Source organism: Rhamphochromis sp. 'chilingali', assembly GCF_963969265.1.
Source record: "Rhamphochromis sp. 'chilingali' genome assembly, chromosome: 18".
NCBI classification, from domain to species: domain Eukaryota; kingdom Metazoa; phylum Chordata; class Actinopteri; order Cichliformes; family Cichlidae; genus Rhamphochromis; species Rhamphochromis sp. 'chilingali'.
Genome location: NC_137945.1, coordinates 35,586,556 through 35,606,063, shown reverse-complemented (window position 1 = coordinate 35,606,063; position 19,508 = coordinate 35,586,556). Strand labels below are relative to the sequence as shown.

The following is a 19,508-nucleotide window of genomic DNA, read 5'->3' as shown; positions in this document are numbered from 1 at the left end:
TTATACTAGCTGCCAATTAAAGCTGGCTCCAAAAGTCCCCTCGATTGTTTCACTTCAGCCAATAAATTAACATGTTCACAGCCTAGCACTACAAAAGTTTTGGCCTGGACTCCATCTTCTCCTTCATTACAACTGTTTTTATAACTCACCTGAATGTTGGAAGAGCTACAAGTTACCAGGGACACCATCGCTTTGACTGACAGGTGTGCCAACAGAGGCAGCCTCTCACCTGTGCTTGTGCTACTGATGCCATATTTAATAGAATTAACCAAGAAACAATATGGGCTGCTGTTTCGTACATTAAGTCTGTGCTCTAGTTTTAGTGAGTGCTGGTAAGTATTCACTGAACCTTATGTCATCATCAGTTAGTGCTTTATGTTAATATCTTTCTGCCTCAGATGAAAGCGATGCAGCCTCTCTGCACATTGACAGGCGAGTTGACTTGCACAGCTACAACTCTTTTCTGGCTGGATTTTCTCTCTACGCCATCTTGTAAATACACACCCACATGTTTTATTTTCAGGCTGTGCTTTGGTAACAACTCTTAGTTCTGCATCCTGACATCCTGCTAAAGTAAAGTATCACAGCTCTGAATTACAAGAATGCAGAGATTTACACAATGAGAAACATCTACTGATACACAGGTATTTTGCTGACATATATATATGATGGCATCAAAGAGTGTGACTATGAGCTCTTTACCATGATGGCCTGGAGCCTCTACTTGACGTCGGGGTCACCAGGATTCAACTGACATTTTTAAAACATGCACCTATGGAATGAATGTGAAGTGCCAGGCGACTTCCTTCTTTAATCATCGCATTCACAAGATGTTCAGAAACCCTGGAACCTTGACCTTGGACATAGACATGAAGGTAACCAGGATTCAAACTCATCTGAATCTTTTAGTAGATGCACCTACGGCATGAATTTCAAAATCCTACATCGCCTATTTCTCAAGTTGTTCATTTGTGTTTGGTAAAAACTAAAGACAAATTCCACTACAGTCATTCATTGTAAAATATAATTTTCACATTTCAGAAGCTAATATGAACTTTCAGCAGGACAAAAACAAGACAAAACAGTTACTCAGACTCTAAAGCTAAGTGTGATTATAAGCTGCCCATTTTATTACAGTTCCATAAGCGTCTGTTGTATTAAAATGTGAACTTATGTTATGAAGATGGACCTACTGTTCACACTGTTTCTAGCCTAAAGCTACCAGTGGAATTACTTCCTTGTTTGTTTTACTAAATCATAAAGACGCACTCACCTGACGTCACTAACTAACTCATGTGGACACAAATCAGATCATTCCGATGACAGACTTCCAGCTCTGCCCCTCTAGATATGATGGTCAACTTTAGTGCTATCTTTGCCATCTACACAAATGGATTAGAACCCATCACCACCAAATTTTTAAAAATGAAGTTTACTTCAAGTCAGTATGTAACACAGATTATTTGGAAACTGGCTTTTTACTTAAACTACAGAGACTGTAGGACTGCTGTTTACCATGATGGCCTGGAGCCTCTCCTTCAGCAGGTCGGCCTCCTCCATGTCCTACGTGAGAGACAAAGCATGTGACAGTTAATCAGCTGCAACTGTGGAGCCACACAGGAACACAGCAAATTAAAGAAGTTAGAAGCCATCACGAATCACTGTGATTACCCACTCTACAACATCTTTATGGAACATTCTCTCTCCGTCATACAACAGAGACACAGAAAATCAATCACACCCATAGACTTTTTAATTCTTATACAAACAGCAGATGAGCTATGTCAGAGACAGGAAGTTCCCTTTGGGATGTTCTTCTGATATGTAACTGCTTATTGTTGAAGGGCTCATAATTCTGTGTTCTATGTTCCCAGATTTTACTCTTTGATGCTCATTTGTGTAAATAATTACAAGAATACATAATCCGTATGGCACTTTGGTCAGCAAAACCTGTGCTTTAAAAATACATTTTACTGACTTGTATTAGTAGATCTAAATCATTCATCCATCACACAGCATTGTCAAACAGAGTATTCTACCTCTTTATATTGATAATGATTTCTTTTTAGCTTTTATTTGATCAATCATCATCATAAACATCAAGAATATATTTTGCTATCGTGGGTTTAGCTTTAAAACATGAAGTGAATAATAGCACATCATACATCATTTCACCAGTGTTGGGAAGGTTACTTTTAAAATGTATTCCACTACAGATTACAGATTACATGCCCCAAAATATAATTTGTACTGTATTCCGTTACGTTACTCAATGAGAGTAACGTATTCTGAATACTTTGGATTACTTAATATATTATCATGCTTTTTACAACTACATGAATGTACTATTGCTGTGTGATTTATTACTATTACTGAAGGTTACTCTCCACACCAACACCAACTAGATGTTTAAATCATAATATAAATGAGTAACAGTAGGTGGACATTAGGTAAGGCTGCACTTTCTGCAGCGATCTCGTATAGAAAACTATTCCGCGCGTATATAAAACAGGTCCGCGGCCCCAAACCGCAGTAAAGGGACCTCTGGCTAATATGTCGGGTTCGTGTCCATTTTCCCTGCAACACGGATTACACTACCCATCAGGCTACATTCTTTAAAGCTATGCCTGTAACACTCTGCCTGTTGCCTTCATATTAAATAATTTTTTTAATAATTTTTAAAGATATTTCATCATGTCATTATGCAGGCCACAAGTAGAGGTGACATGGGCCGCGAGATTGAGACACAGGCATTAGAGCCTCTTAACATCCTAAGACCTGGCGTCCACATATGTGGACATCATATTTTGGGTTGTCCAAACCACAATACTAAATTTTGCTCAATAAGTGCCTGATATCTCTTACAAGGACATTATACTGCCACAAAACAAATGTCCTCATATGTGTATATCCAGGCCCTTGTAGAGCAAAATCAGGTAAAAAGATCATTCTTTGTTTTTGCATTCATCAGGTCCCAGTCAGTCCAAAGAGAAATTAAAAATGCATTCCATGAAAGAGTTCGGGTCTCAGGAGGTTAATGCGTGTTTTGTTTGGGTTTCCACCGGTGTGGAATTACCAAATTACCAAAAACAGAGAGGGGACAGCCTAACATGTGAAATAGGAAAAGACCGCCATGTAATCCATTTATTTCAACAAAGTAACTGTATTTTGAATACCACCTTTTTAAACAGTAACTGTAACGGAATACATCCATCCATCCATCCATCCATCCATCCATCTTCATCCGCTTTATCCGAGGCCGGGTCGCCTCCTCCCGGTGGGACATGCCTGGAACACCTCACCCAGGAGGCGCCCAGGGGGCATCCTTGTCAGATGCCCGAACCACCTCAGCTGGCTCCTTTCGATGTGGAGCAGCAGCTGCTCTACTCTGAGCCCCTCCCGGATGGCCGAACTTCTCACCCTATCTCTAAGGGAGAGGCCAGCCACCCTTCGGAGGAAGCTCATTTCTGCCGCTTGTATCCGCGATCTCGTTCTTTCGGTCACTACCCACAGCTCGTGGCCATAGGTGAGGGTAGGGACGTAGATCGACTGGTAAATTGAGAGCTTTGCTTTTACACTCAGCTCCCTCTTCACCACGACGGACCGCATTACTGCAGCTGCAGCCCCAATCCGTCTGTCGATCTCCGGCTCCCTTCTCCCATCACTCGCGAACAAGACCCCGAGATACTTGAACTCCTCCACTTGGGGCAGGAACTCATCCCCGACCCGGAGTGGGCACTCCACCCTTTTCCGGCTGAGAACCATGGCCTCAGATTTGGAGGTGCTGGTCCTCATTCCCGCTGCTTCACACTCGGCTGCGAACCGTTCCAGTGCGAGCTGGAGGCCCTCACCCGATGAAGCCAACAGAACCACATCATCCGCAAAAATCAGAGATGAGATTCTGAGGCCACCAAAGCGAAAGCCCTCCGCCACTTGGCTGCGCCTAGAAATCCTGTCCATAAAAATTATGAACATAACCGGTGACAAAGGGCAGCCCTGGCGGAGCCCATCACCCACCGGGAACGAGTCCAATAATGTTTAATATTTAGTATTTACTGTTATATTCACATAGATCATCACGATGATGTTGTTTATTCTATTGTTCTTTTTTCTGCTTGTTTTCTCTTTTTTCTTTCTCAACAGGTGATCCAGGTGATTGATATTTGTATTTTTTGTCTGTTTGTTTTGTTTGTTTTTGTTTTTTGCCCTTTAGCACCATTCCTCTTCCCCGCTGTTTTTCTTTCCCTCTTTCTTTCTCCCTTTTCTTTCCCCCAGTCATGTCTGTCCTGTGTGTAGCAAGTGAAAATAAAATAAATTAAACAATAAAAGCAAAAGTGAATCAGATAGACCAATACGGCAAACCTACATAAACCTACAATCTACAGTCTCTATGATAATGAGGACAGAAATATCATCTTTCCACAACAACACAGATGTAAACCAAACCAAAAAGGCTTTAAATTGATTTCCACAGTGGTTCTACTTTAGAAATATGAGCAGGTAGAAAGGTTGCTCCAAGCCTGACTGCACTTGTTACCTGTTGAAGATCAGACTTTGGTTCCTGGTCAGTGGTGGGCATGCACTGGGTGTGTTTGGTGATAACCTCTCATCTTTTATTTTAACTGATGAAGCTATAGTATATGAAAGTACCATGTGGCTTCACTGTGTCGCTTTACACTATGAAATTAGATCTGGGGCTACACACTTTTTGATGAAAGTGATGATCTTCGTCTTCACCTGCAGTCCATGTTCTGTATCACTTCATGCTTGTTTCCTGATGAGAGCAGCTAAGATGTTTTTGTTTTTCTTTGTTGGGCTTTTGTTTGCTACCTTTCCACTGCATTCTTGAACACACTGTAACATATAGATAGGCCTTAGTTTAGATGAGCTCACACAAAATACTTACAAACGGGGAGCCTCATGAATTAATGATGAATTTCAAAACAAAATAAGTATTTGAAACCCAGATAACAAGCAAACTGTCTCATACCTTTACCATTATATGTACTGATGTGTGTAAAATTCTATATAAATGATTTTCTAATGATTAACATCAGACTTAAACTTGGAAGAATTTATTTATGTCTGTGGGGTAGATATGAGGACAGTCATACAACAGTTAATTTGATATGTCCTGTGATGATAAAGTGCTAAACATTGTCCATCTGCAGGGCCAACGACCCCTACACAGGAAGTCTGATAAAAAGGTCCTAATCTCTGATCCTATCAGTCTCACCCAGTGGGTAATGCAGAATTCAGCTGGAGCTGATGTGGGTGAGGGGACTGAGCTGGACTTGATGTCCTGGTGTCTTCCCTGATTGAGCTGATATAGAGAAACCTGAGCAGCCTTACAGGTCAGATTGTGTCAGTCCCAGCTGTTATGTCAGCTCCCCTCTCAGTCATGGCACTTGTTAATCTGGGTTGGTTTTAGAAGCCTGGACCCAATCTACTGTTACTTTAAAAGGCTGGAGAAACCTGTGAGGGCCATTTACACTAAAATAATTAAAAACTCACACTTTTTACCCCTTTGTGAAACCTTTGTCCTCGATTTAGACTTTAATTGTGGGAGATTTTATTAAAGTAAATTTGCAGGAGCAAAGCAAAAGCAGAAATAAAAATAATATGTATCACAAAATAATAGCCATATCCCATCAGTCATCCTTATCTATTTAACCTACTGTGGAGTAGGGAGACGTTGGAAGGGACACAGGTACATCTAGCAATGAAGATGTGGTCCGTCTCATTGCTTTGAGCTACTGGAAACACTCCAACATGGCAGTGATGAGCGAAGATAGAGCCACGTCCACTTTACAAGTCTACAGTTTCGATCGTGGTCTGCTCCTTCTCAGCATCTCTGCTGGAATTTCCAAAGGTGGACTTCTGAGATCTGTACTGATCTCACAGGAACAGGCCCAGAACATCTCCAGACATTCCAGTTTATACTTTGCTCACTTGTCCCACCTCCCTCTCTCTGGGATCTAGTGTTTACATACAGATCCAGCGCTCTTCAGCCACAACGTTTCATTCTCTATTTCTTTCTTTTAAAATGGAAAATTCTGTTATATTTAAACATTCGGTTACGTAATAATAAGCTTCATTCAGTTTAGATTTCATTACCACGTTCACTTTAGCACAATCTGTCTTAATCCAAATACTTTTCACCTTAAACTCTGTGTTTGTCAGTCACAGTTTACTCAATACAATCTGCTTTCTTACTAAATCAAACACTTTAAAAGTCAGACATTCACAGATCTATGTCCTGTGTGTGCGCTCTCACACACACACACTCATATCTCTCAAGGTCATTTCTACACCAGTTTTCAGTGAGGTCTTTCAAATCATTATTGTCTTACACTAAACTTAAACATATTTATATTTAACTGATCATGTTCTGACCGGCATTTAATATAATTAACTATCAGCAAAATCAAATAATAATAATCTGTGTTTACTCATTATTGTTCACAATCATGGAAAGACGATGACAGATCACCGACACAGATCTTATTTTCTCAAACCCAGACATGGCTATAAAAGGCTGATGGTGGATCATGTCCACACACAAAATCTGGACTTTAGAATAGACATTTCCAATACTCAGACTACATTTCTCTGTTAACATACTAAAAAGAATTATATTTTTAATTGATCTTTTATTATGATCCTTGGGGGTTTCCTCCAAATCTGGACTTGGTCATGCCTGAGCTTCTGGACAGTGTGAGGTTCAGCCTGGTGTAACGTCTGTTGTGGACGTTTTCCATTAAATAAAGCCTGCAGACAAGCGGTGAGCAGTAGCTAACATTCTTTAATCAAGACACAAAGAACCCTTCTCTCATCCCAACCGGTTGCAGCAGATGGCCCCGCCCCTCCCTGAGCCTGGTTCTGCCGGAGGTTTCTTCCCGTTAAAAGGGAGTTTTTCCTTCCCACTGTTGCCAAAGTGCTTGCTCATAGGGGGTCATGTGATTGTTGGGTTTTTCTCTGCATCTATGAAGCGCCTTGAGGCAACTTTTGTTGTGATTTGGCGCTATATAAATAAAATTGAATTGAAATTGAATTGAAAGAACAGAAAAACCAAGCTTGGTGGAGAGCCTGCATGATCGTGGGGCAGACAGTCAGCAGAGTCTGAGCCCAGCATGGCTCTCAGTGAAATGCCTTCTCCAGGAACAAAAGGCAGTACACAGCTGTTTCACACCTTAAGGTTCACACTCCCTTGCTGCCTCCCAGAGTCCTCAAAGAGACAAAAGATTCTTCCTGTGGAGTCGTCTGCTTCTCCCAACTTCCTTACCAGACCCCCACGTCTGTCTAACTGTATGAGTGTGAGACATGTGAAAATCCAGTGGCACCAAGGCATCATACAATAAAATAATGTGAATAATACATAAATAAAAGAAATTCCTATACACTTCCCAGAGGTGTTCTACTGAATTTAGGTCAGCCAGGCATGACAGTTAATGGTATCAATTGTTTCATCCTCCAGGAGCTGCCTGCATACAGGCACGTGAGGCTGGGCATTGTCATGCGTGGGGAGGAATTCAGGACCCACTGAACCATCATCGGGTCTTGATATGCCTCCCCAGACCATCATCGTTCTGCCACCAGACCCTTTCATGTCTATCAAGTGTTCTCCAGGTTCTCCTGCGCTTATCACGTATTCTATCACAAATGTAAATGGACTGGTTCTTATAGAGCGCTTTTCTACTCTCCCAGAGTACTCAAAGCGCTCTATAAAGCATTCACAAGCACTTTCTCTATACTTAGTGCTGTCTAACTACATTCACACACAAACACATCAGAGAGCAACTTGGGGTTAGTATCTTGCCCAAGGATACTTGACATGCTGGAGGAGCCAGAGATTGAACCACCAACCTTCCAATCAGTAGGTGACCTGCTCTACCCCCGAGCTACAGCCACCCCTACAAGCAGCTGAGCATGTCAGGTCCTCAGGCCATCCTCATAAAACGTTTTTTTTACCTGGAACCCCAGCCAAGCAGGTCATAAAAAAAGAACCTGGTTCCAGGTACTACCACCTAATGAAAAACCCTAAAACACAAGATGAGCTAAGCCAAGTAGGTACTAGTGGAAGAGACAACAACCAAAACTTCTTACACCAGAGATGAGCTCCTGAACATCAGGGCTTCAAGTCCTGAGGACTTGAGGAGGTTTCTGTTTTTACATAAACAGTGGTGTAATGATGGTGTTATTTAAATAACTATTCAAACTGTGCTCCTCATCTGGAATCTTTAGTCATTTACTGCAAACCTTTTTACTCCCTACATGAGTTTACTTCATTCAGTGTGGTAGGTGTGTATATTCCACCACAGGCCAACATACAGGAGGCCTGGGAGACAAAGCCAGACACCTTAGTCATTGTCCTTGGTGATTTTAACCAAAGAAACCTCAGTCAGAAGCTCCCTAAATGCATACACGTTATTCAATGCCCAACCAGACAACTCTACTGTTACACCACAGTAAGCAATGCCTACCATGCAGTCCTTCATGCTGCATTAGGAATCTCATGGTTTACTTGATCCCTTCATACTGGTAGAAACTACAACTCTCTAAACGTGTATTGAAGACATGTAGGTAGCGCACTAATGATGCAGGCATGTCCGGCTTGCACTGACATGGAGGTTTTCAGGACTGCTACCAACAGTTTGGAAGAGTATACAGATGTTGTGACATCATACATCAGCTTCTGTGAGGACAGCTGCGTATAATGACGCACCAGGGTGAGCTATATTAATGACAAGACCTTGTTCACACCTAAGCTATGGAGGCTTAGCTGTGAGGAGGCTGGAAAAGGAAGAAGTGTTTTGGCATGGGCACAGAGATTGTTTCACCCCTTCAGAAGTTTCTTGATCTCTCAGGATACTTTTCTCCATACTTGAAAGAGATGGAAAAAAGAGACAGAACACCTGCAAACACCATCAACATTGCGTGCAGCAGCAACCACAGCCTCCCAGACACTGTTCAGAGAGGTGTACTGTTTTCCCTCCTTGTAAATCTCACATTTGATGATGGACCACAGGTTCTCAATGGGGTTCAGATCAGGTGAACAAGGTGGCCATGTCATTAGTTTTTCTTCTTTTATACCCTTTCTTGCCAGCCACGCTGTGGAGTACTTGGACGCGTGTGATGGAGCATTGTCCTGCATGAAAATCATGTTTTTCTTGAAGGATGCAGACTTCTTCCTGTACCACTGCTTGAAGAAGGTGTCTTCCAGAAACTGGCAGTAGGACTGGGAGTTGAGCTTGACTCCATCCTCAACCCGAAAAGGCCCCACAAGCTCATCTTTGATGATACCAGCCCAAACCAGTACTCCACCTCCACCTTGCTGGCGTCTGAGTCGGACTGGAGCTCTCTGCCCTTTACCAATCCAGCCACGGGCCCATCCATCTGGCCCATCAAGACTCACTCTCATTTCATCAGTCCATAAAACCTTAGAAAAACCAGTCTTGAGATATTTCTTGGCCCAGTCTTGACGTTTCAGCTTGTGTGTCTTGTTCAGTGGTGGTCGTCTTTCAGCCTTTCTTACCTTGGCCATGTCTCTGAGTATTGCACACCTTGTGCTTTTGGGCACTCCAGTGATGTTGCAGCTCTGAAATATGGCCAAACTGGTGGCAAGTGGCATCTTGGCAGCTGCACGCTTGACTTTTCTCAGTTCATGGGCAGTTATTTTGCGCCTTGGTTTTTCCACACGCTTCTTGCGACCCTGTTGACTATTTTGAATGAAACGCTTGATTGTTCGATGATCACGCTTCAGAAGCTTTGCAATTTTGAGACTGCTGCATCCCTCTGCAAGATATCTCACTATTTTTGACTTTTCTGAGCCTGTCAAGTCCTTCTGTTGACCCATTTTGCCAAAGGAAAGGACGTTGCCTAATAATTATGCACACCTGATATAGGGTGTTGATGTCATTAGACCACACCCCTTCTCATTACAGAGATGCACATCACCTAATATGCTTAATTGGTAGTAGGCTTTCGAGCCTATACAGCTTGGAGTAAGACAACATGCATGAAGAGGATGATGTGGACAAAATACTCATTTGCCTAATAATTCTGCACTCCCTGTATAAAAATCAGTTCATTTACCACTTATCTGGTTAGGGCCAAGCACAATAACCTTAGTTTTATCTGATTTTAGAAGCAGTAAATTCGGTAATTAGAGGGGTGTTATCTGGCTTCATAGTTGGGTGTCATCTGCACAGCAGTGTAAATGTATGCTATGCCTTTTGATGATGCTGCCTAAGGGAAGCATGTATAATGTACACAGAATTGGTCCTAGCACTGAACCCTGTGGAATTCCATAATGAACCTCAGCGTGTGAAGAAGACTCTCCATTTACATCTCATGTGTCAAACCCAAGGCCCGCGGGCCACATCCGGCCCAGCGTACATTTCTATCAGGCCCGCAAGATCATTTTATAGAGATTTATTGTTATTGTTATGCATGGCCTGGCGATATGAGGTGCTAATAACACACAAACTACAGATCCAATAATGAAGCGCTGCAGCCTCCTTGCCAAACGCTAGGCTACCTGGGAACATTCCTGCCTCAATCAAGTCAAACTTCTGTGTTTGCCAAGCTAACCCCTCACAATGGCGAAGAGAAAAGTTGATTCCTAAAGCAGAGCCTTTCAGCGCCCGGTGGGAGGATGAATATATGTTTACGTCTACGCGATGTCATGTCTCCAGACAAAACGCAGATTTTGGTAAATGTGAGCCTGAGCAGAAATACGACTGCTCATCGGGTTTGTGAGGATGCCACTGATTTAAGAACACAGTTGTGTGAAAGAAGCAAAGACTTTATTGCATACTCTCTTGTTGTGGATGAAAGTACAGTTGAGGCCAAAATTATTAGCCCCCGTTATGAAATCAGAGAATACACCTGATTTAAGTGTGAAAATGACCATTAACAACAAGTCTGTGTTTTGTGTAGTGTATCTGTTCCCAAAATAACAATGTCCACTAAGTTTAATTAGGATATTTTATTGATACACCAAGCTGAAACAAGAAAGGGCAAAAATGAGACATCCAAAATTATTAGCCCCATGGCCATTAATAGTCAATACTGTCCACTTTCTGAGCCACAACTGACAACAATCTCTTAGAGTAGCTCTTTACTAGGTTGGCACAGGTCTCCTGAGGGATTCTGGCCCATTCCTCCATTGCAAATTGTTCTAGCTAGTCCAAATTGAATGTTTTCCAAGCATGGACATTCACTTTGAGCACTCGCCACAGATTCTCAATAGGATTGAGGTCTGGGCTCTGTGCAGTCCACTCTGGGATCATGCTTTTGGTATCCTTGAGGAACTGTTGGACTAATTTTGATGTATGCTTTGGGTCATTGTCTTATTGGAAGACCCAGCGACGACCTAAGCCTAGATTATTTCTGCATATTCTCCTTCAAAATGTCAACATAATTTCTTTTTTCATGATGTCATGCAATGAAACAAGGCTCCCTGTGCCTGAGGCTCCAAAACAGCCTCGCAGCATGATGTTCCCAACTGTGTTCCTGGGCTTGAAGGCCTGTGCCTTTCTTCACCAAACATAAACAACAACTATGTGCTGAAACTGTTCCAGTTTATTCTCATCGGATCAAAGCACAGACTTCCAAAATTCATGTTTACCTTTCCAATGTTCATGGGCAAACCTCATTTGGGCTGTGATGTGCTGCTCTTTGAGTAGAGGGGTTCTTCTGGGACGATACCCCTGAAGTCCACCACGATGAAGAGCAGTCACAACTGTGGTCCTTGAAACATCAACTCCAGATGCCCGCGGTTCCTTGCAGACATCTGTGACTATTTTCCTCTCCAGAGTTCTTGAAATCTTGTGCTTACGGCCACGGCCAGGTGTGCTTCTTACAGAATTCGTCTCCTTGTACTTGGCAGTGATGCAACATACAGCATTTCTAGACACTGTGAATTACTTGGAAATGGCAATGTAGCCTTGCCCCTTATCATGAGCCTCTACTATCTTTTTTCTGAACTCCAGAATTATTTATTTTGTTTTTGGCAATGGTCAGTAACACTAGTTCCTCTCATGTGTTCAGGTGTCCTGTTCTTTGCACCCTTTTTATGCAATTGAATCTTGTTAGGAAGTCAATTGACTGCACAGATGTGATTTCAAAGCTGATTGGTTAATTACTCTCAGTGTTTTGAAAGCAAATAGGGCTAATATTTTTGACCACCCCATTTTTTATTATATTTGATATAAAGCAAGCCTAAAAATGTATTTTATATTACAAATTTTCCAAAAGCTACTAATAGCACTGGTGAATGTTTGATTATATCAAGTTTCATCAATGCTGTAAACATTGGGCAGAAGTTTAGGAAAATGTTCCAAAATTCCTGGGAGGGATAACATTTTTGAAAACGTATGTCAAAGTGTAACTACCAGTGAAATAAGTGCACTAGTCAGCAGGATGTGATTAAAGATGCAGGAGGAGGACTGTACTGGCGAGTTAACAGCATATCACTGCATCACACACCAGGAAACGCTGTGTGGTAAAGTCATAAAATGGAGCATGTAATGATCACCGTAACGCAAACTGTAAACTAAAGGTTTAAATCACCACCAATTTCAGTCTTTTTTGTGGAAAATAGATTCAGAGTTTGCCGACATTCCTCATCATACAGAGGTCCGCTGGCTGAGTTGGGGAAAAGTTCTCAACAGAGTTTTTGAGCTCAGCAAGGAAACCTGTCAGTTCATGGACATGTATGATGCGGTGAAGGCGTTTCAAGTGAAGCTGCTCTTATGGGAGTCACAAATGCACCAGTGCAACTTGCCTCACTTTCCCTGTTGCCAAGTAATGTTGAACCAAGTCGGCGCAACAGTGTTCCCAAATGCGCACTTTGCAGGTAAACTGAGCGCACTGCACACCAAACCTAAACGAACTTGTTGACAAACAAAAATGCCAAGCATCCAGCTCTGACAAAATGGCATAAGAGCAAAGAAAACTGAATGTTATGATTTGTTGTTATTTTAACTTTTGCTGAAAAGCAGAAATTTTATTTATATTTTTGGGGGTGGTTTTGCATCTTGTTCATATTTTGAATTTTGTATAATTTTCCCAGGAGATATTTTTATGAAGAGCAAAATATGTTAAGTTTATTTTATTTTTTATAAAATGGCATAATAGCAACAAAATCTCATTGTTTTGATTTGTTTGTATTTTAGCATTTACTTAAAAGTAAAATTTTCATTTATTTTTTCTGGGGTTATAGCAGGATGTTCATATTTCTAACTTGCATAATTTTGACAGGATATATTTTTATGGAGAGCAAAATATTTAAAGTTAAAGTTTATTTTCTCTAAGTTTATTTAATCTGGAATAATATTCCTGTCTGCTTTTATTCATATTTATGTTTAAAAAACATTGTTTTAGTGTTCAATAAATGTTTATCTTGTTTGGCCCGCGACCTAAAGTCTGCCTTGAGTTTTGGCCCCCTGTGCAATTGAGTTTGACACCCCTGATTTACATGCACAAACTGGAGTCTATTAGATAGATATGATACAAACCACTGCAGCACAGTACCTGTAATACCTACAGCATGTTCTAATCGCTCTAATAGGATATTATGGTCGACAGTATCGAACGCTGCACTGAGGTCTAGCAGGACAAGCACAGAGATGAGTCCACTGTCAGAGGCCATAAGAAGATCATTTGTAACCTTCACTAAAGCTGTTTCTGTGCTGTGATGAGCTCTGAAACCTGACTGAAACTCTTCAAATAAACCTCTGCAGATGATCTGTTAGCTGTTTGACAACTACTCTTTCAAGGATGTTTGATATAAAGGAAGGTTGGAGATTGGCCTATAATTAGCTAAGACTGCTGGGTCTAGAGATGCTTTTTGAGTAAAGGTTTAACTACAGCCAGCTTGAAGGCCTGTGGTACATAGCTGATTATTAGAGATAGGTTGATCATATTTAAGATGGAAGAATTAATTAATGGTAGGACTTAATTAAAGATCAAAAATAAAATATTGTACCACGTAGAGGCTAAGCCTACACTTGAAGCCACTGAGGCGTTCGGTGTGACGGGGGTGACATGATGTCACTGGTATGCATGAATTTATTAAACAGTCCAATAACTCCAGTTGTACTTTAGATGTTTATCCCAACACAATTTTACACAACAGCGCAGCGGTCACAAACTGTTTACCTTCTTCCAATTAACAACACACCTGATGGTGATTACGTGCGTCTACCTTAAAAACCTTCACCATACCAAAAACTCAAAAAATGACCTCTAGTGGCATACATAAGGTATCAACCGAAAAATGGCTCCTACACCCCTTATAATCAAAAATCTAGAATCCACTGACAGATTTTACAGTGTAGTCTCAGTGTAGTCAACCTTTTCCTCACCAAAAGCCTGTTCACCGGCTACTGTGTTTCCTGTCACAAGGATAACATCATCCCAACGTTCACCACTGCTGGTGATAAAGCAGCCTACAGAATGGAGGTGAGGAGACAGGCACCAGGCACTGAAGAGCATCAGTGATATTTAACAGCATACAGCTAGTTGGGAGGACTCAACAGCAGCTATACTTTCTGAGGAGGCTGAGGAAGTTTGGTATCTTGCCTATGATCCTCAGCAACTCTTTCAGCTGTGTGGTTGAGAGCATGTTGATCAGCTTCATAACAGTGTTGTATGGCAACACTTATGCTATGGACTCCAGAAAGTGTTGAAGACTGCTGTAAAGATTATCAGGACTCCACTGCCCTCTCTGCTGAGCGTCTACCATCACAGAATCCACAGGATAGCTACTTCCCTCCTCAAAGACCCCATCAGCCTCTAAAACAAGGTGTTCATACGTCTACCCTCAGGTAGAGATACAGAAGTGTGAAATCTAGGACCTGTAGGCTAAATAAGTCTTTCTTCCCCGCTGCCATTAGACTCCTAAACACCTGACACGCTTTTAATACACTTTTACATACTCACTGCTTTCTGCACATACATCTGATGTAGCATTCAATTTGTCCGTCCATTCCCTTCCACTTATCCTTATCAGGGTCGCAGAGAGGTGGACCCTATGTCAGCTACCATAGGGCAAAGGGCAGCGTACCCCTGGACAGGCTGCCAGCCTGATGCTGGGCTAGCACAGAGAGACAGATGACCATTTACACCTATGGGCAAGTTAAAATCAGCATATAACCCCACTAACTGCATGTCTCTGCACTGTAGGAAGACGGAGAACTCACACAACCACAGGGATTTATTTATAGTACATATATTTATATATTTATTTTATGCTTGCAAACATAAACACAATCCAATAAGTGATCCCCTTTCTTTTATGAATTTTTTACATTTTTAATCCTTATCAAATCTTTGTCAAATATGTTTATTTTACATTTTTTGTAAATTAAAATTAAAATCAAACAATTCTTTTTAACCAGTTACATTGTCTTAGGTTTCTATTCCAGTGCTTTGATCGGTGTCAGACTCCAGGCCCAGTGACATGATTCCAAAACCTCCTTCTCTGTCTGGCCACTCAGTCAACATCCTCTTGCTTTTTAATCCCTGCTCCTCCCTCCTTAATCTTATCTGTGATGGATTAGCAGTGCACAGGCCAACACCATGTGCCTTTACTATCATCACCTTGATAAACAGCACTTTATCAAGGTGAAATACATTGTTAACATCAATTAATATTTCCCTCTCTCCCTCTTCCATTAGTATCTGGATGGGTTGCAGCGGTCTCTCTGGGTCCACTGACCAATTCCAACTAGTCGCAGTGGTCGGCTGTACTCTCGTTTCCCTGTTTGACTTGCACATGGATGAAAGCGGTCTCTGGGACTCCAGGGGTCTGGCAGATCCCAGTGGACTGGATAGCTGGGTTTGTTGCTTTGGAGTGTCTAGGGTACTACCTAGTGTTCTTGGGATGTGGGACCTGGGGTGCTTGTGGTGGGGGCTCCTGGCCCCCAGCTGAGTGGCTGGCCTCTTCTGGGTGAGTCTGGGTGCGGGGCCTGGGGACCTGGTGCTCAGGGTTGCCTGGTCTCTGGCTGGGTCCCTCCTAGCATGGGGTTGGCTGCCTCGCCCTGTAGGGTGGGTTGGCCCATGTTGGGATGTTTGGTCTGGGCCTTGGGGACTCATGGATGCCCGCAGGCCCGTTGGATGTGGTGGGATGTCTGGGTGAGGGAGCAACAGTTGGGTGCAGCTTTTCCCAGACCCAGACCAGTGTGTCTTGTCCCTTTGCTTTGTGTCTCTGTTGTAATTGAGTGGACAACTGGTTCTGCACAGTCCATGCTACTCTGTGGTGGGGGCAATGGGTGCTACCCTTCACTCAACGGTGCTCTGGGACATTGTTGATGGCTGTGTTGCTGCTATTGATGCTATGGTCTGTGCTAAAGATCTTGCTGTCGCTGCCCTCCTGCTTTCCATGTATGCAGGTCCCAGAGCAGAGTTACTGTAAATGGAAATATCAACACTGGTCTAGAAAACCATCCTATTGGTTTCCTACAGCCCCTGTCGCAGGGTGTAGGAAATGGGCGTACATACCGTATTCCATATATAATGTAATAACTGAAATAACATGAATAGAAATGAAGAAATAAGCAGAAAAACCCTGAACAAGAGGAGCCTATAGAGAATAAATAGAACTGATCTCGGAAAGGCAGTGCATTCAGATCATAATTCTGTTTGCAAAAGCTGCCAGAGACAGAATTAAGAAAAAGGAAATAGCACAACTGAACAGTTTAAACATGTTAAAACGGTATTTCTCAAAACCAACGTGTAAAATGAAAATGTTTATTTTAAACAAAAATCTGTACTCTCTACTCCTTATTTTTTCTAAACAGGCTTGTTTCTTTTTGTTTAATGCAGAGCTATTTTTTCACTGCATGTCTTCAGACATCAAACGCATTTAAGCCCAAACAGATGAAGCGCAGTTTGTGTAGTAATCACCAGGGTATGTCACATAAGAAGATACGAAATAGGTAAAACCGTGTGCTATAGTCAGGGGTTAAAGTCGACGGGTGGTTTTGTTTGTTTGTTTATTTGTTTTGGAGTATTTTTCTTTTTTTGCAACACCAGAACGAGCGTCTATAAGTTGCAATTGCTGTACTTTAGCATCCAGCTAGTGCTACAAAAGAAGCGCGAGAGGAAGATAAAGGGAGTTATGTTTTTTAAGTGGCAAGTAATTACAAATACAGCGTTATCAGTTCAGCAAACATCAACCAACACAAACTGTCTGTGTCCATCTGAGCATGCAAAGATTGCATCAAGCACTTCAGTTGGTCAAATAGAGCAGAAAAGACCTACATAAGAACCAGTCCATTCACAGTTTGTCACACAAAGTGTCTGCTAACTAAAGGTACAGCCGCTGTATTTCACAGGTAGAGAACAAAAGAGCTAACTTCACTCAGAGATGGAGAAAGATAAGAAAGACAGGACAGGAGAGAGAGCTTAAATTTAAGGGTAAGGACTGCTCAGTGGTGTTTGATAAACTGGACATTTTGTGCTGTAAAACAAGCTGGGGAAGACTAACTGTGCTATTTAAAGGTTGCATGAAAATACTCTGCAGCTTACTGCAGCATAAATCGGTTAGCTTGCAATAATGTGATGGATTTGAAATAAAACAGTGTGTGACTGGTGCACAGTGGTTCTGGTGCTCATGGTCAGAGTTACATCAAGTATAGCAAAGATTTATTTGAAGTTAAGATGATGATGTCTGGATGCATACGTCCAGATGAAGAGAATCACCCTGATGATGCTTAGATTCATTCACTGACAGACAGCATAAACAGTGTACTGTCAGTGTAGAGGATGGAACATGTCTGTACTCTTACCCTCTCTAATTATTTGGTAAATGGACTGGTGCTCATTTATGCTCTCACAGCATCCACTGAGACTCACTTTCATGCACTTTAGTGTAACTGTCAGTTGCCTCAGGACAATTTAGCATCAGTCACTTGGCCAAAGACATATTAACATGTAGACGAGAGGAGCAGGGGATCAAACCACTGACCTTCTGATCAGTGGATGACCCTGAGCCATGCTCCCGAGCTCCACTTTGAAAGCCAGGGACAAGTCAAGCAGATTGTACTGGTGAGTCCTGGCAATCATGTGCATCTTACTTAGGCACATACTACCCATCTAAATACTGTCACAGAGCAAGCGTATCCTGCCATAGCAACAACACTCCCAAGAGCAGCCGGCCCCTTCACTGCAAAAACTGCGCAGAAAACTATCTGCCAAAACAACCGAGCAGCCGCACCATTCACCAGAACAAACTGAACCCTCATTTCAAATTGTGAGAAATTAGTAAAAACGAGCTCTAGTTCATTATTATTTCCTCTCTGCAGCCTTAAACCGGCTGAATTATAGCTCAACCTGAAATGAGTGGGAAGGAAAAGACACTGGATGACTGCTGTACTGCAGGCAGCCCAAAACAACAGTATGTATGTGGGAGTGCATATATGTGTGTCTTTGCATATACATTCATCACACCCACACACACTCTTTCAAATGTCTTTCTTTCTGTTTCTGACAGTGGAATAATGTTCAGAGATGTAACGTAGTGATTCTTTAGCTGCTCTCTGTATGTGCCAGTGCATCAGTACACACACTGGTTATTTAAAACCCGACCCCCGCTGAGATGTTGCACACAGCTGACAGCTTAAAGGAATTAAAAGCTTACAGAATCAAGAGACCCTTTTGAGACATTTCAGTTCCACACATACATTACATCAAAGTAACTGATGGTACAAAGTAGTTTGTAACACTGGGGGCTCTACATGCAGCACTCTGTCTGACAGAAGAGTATCTACCTGTGAAAGCCACATTCCACGCAAAGCTTGAAATACATCACATATATTAACGTAGAGACAAACACAAACAGTACAAGGATACAAAGATCTACTCACCAGATTTGTGCTTTGTGTGTCCTCGAGCAGCAGAAAGGGTACGGATGGTACTATTGCAGCGTACCGAGCATTACTGAGCCTGAGGTTTTGTCGGGAGATTGTGTAAGCTGAGAGAGATTCAGATTTACTGAGAAGATTCCCTCCCCTTCCTCCCCCCTCCCTCCCGCTCTCTCTCTCTCTTTCCCTCTCTGCTCTCTATGAGTCTGTCACAAGGCCCAGCCATGCGCCACAAATACCACTTGCCAAATAATTGCTCCACACATGTGAACCCCCCCCTCACCCCCGGCCCCTTGATCCCACCCCAACACACCCACACACCCACCCACACACACACACCCACCGACCCACACACACACACCCACCGACCCACACACACACACACCCACACACACACACACACCCACCGACACACACCCACCCACACACACACCCACCGACCCACACACACACACACACACACACACCCACCGACCCACACACCCACCCACACACACAGTGCAATGGAAACCTACTTCTTTTTGTTTTCAGCTCATGTCAGTGTTACGTTGTCTGAACTCCAGCACACTGTTGTACAATTTGCCATGCATTTTGTAGAGAATCCTCAATTTAAAAAAAAATTGATTGATATTGGAG

The 19,508-nt window shown here is 42.3% G+C and overlaps 1 protein-coding gene across 1 annotated transcript in view; it reads right to left on the bottom strand.

Annotated features, from left to right (window-relative positions):
* Positions 1–19,006, bottom strand: part of LOC308386107 (uncharacterized protein) — an 84,986-nt gene extending 65,980 nt beyond the window's left edge. Inside the window, exons 1-2 of the mRNA XM_080865424.1 lie at positions 18,876–19,006; positions 1,516–1,563 (exon numbers count right to left, since the gene is read on the bottom strand). Of these exons, the coding sequence (XP_080721550.1) occupies positions 1,516–1,560 (45 nt within the window). The 5' untranslated portion in view covers positions 1,561–1,563; positions 18,876–19,006. The remainder of the gene's footprint in view (positions 1–1,515; positions 1,564–18,875) is intronic.
* Positions 19,007–19,508: the final 502 nt, after the last annotated feature.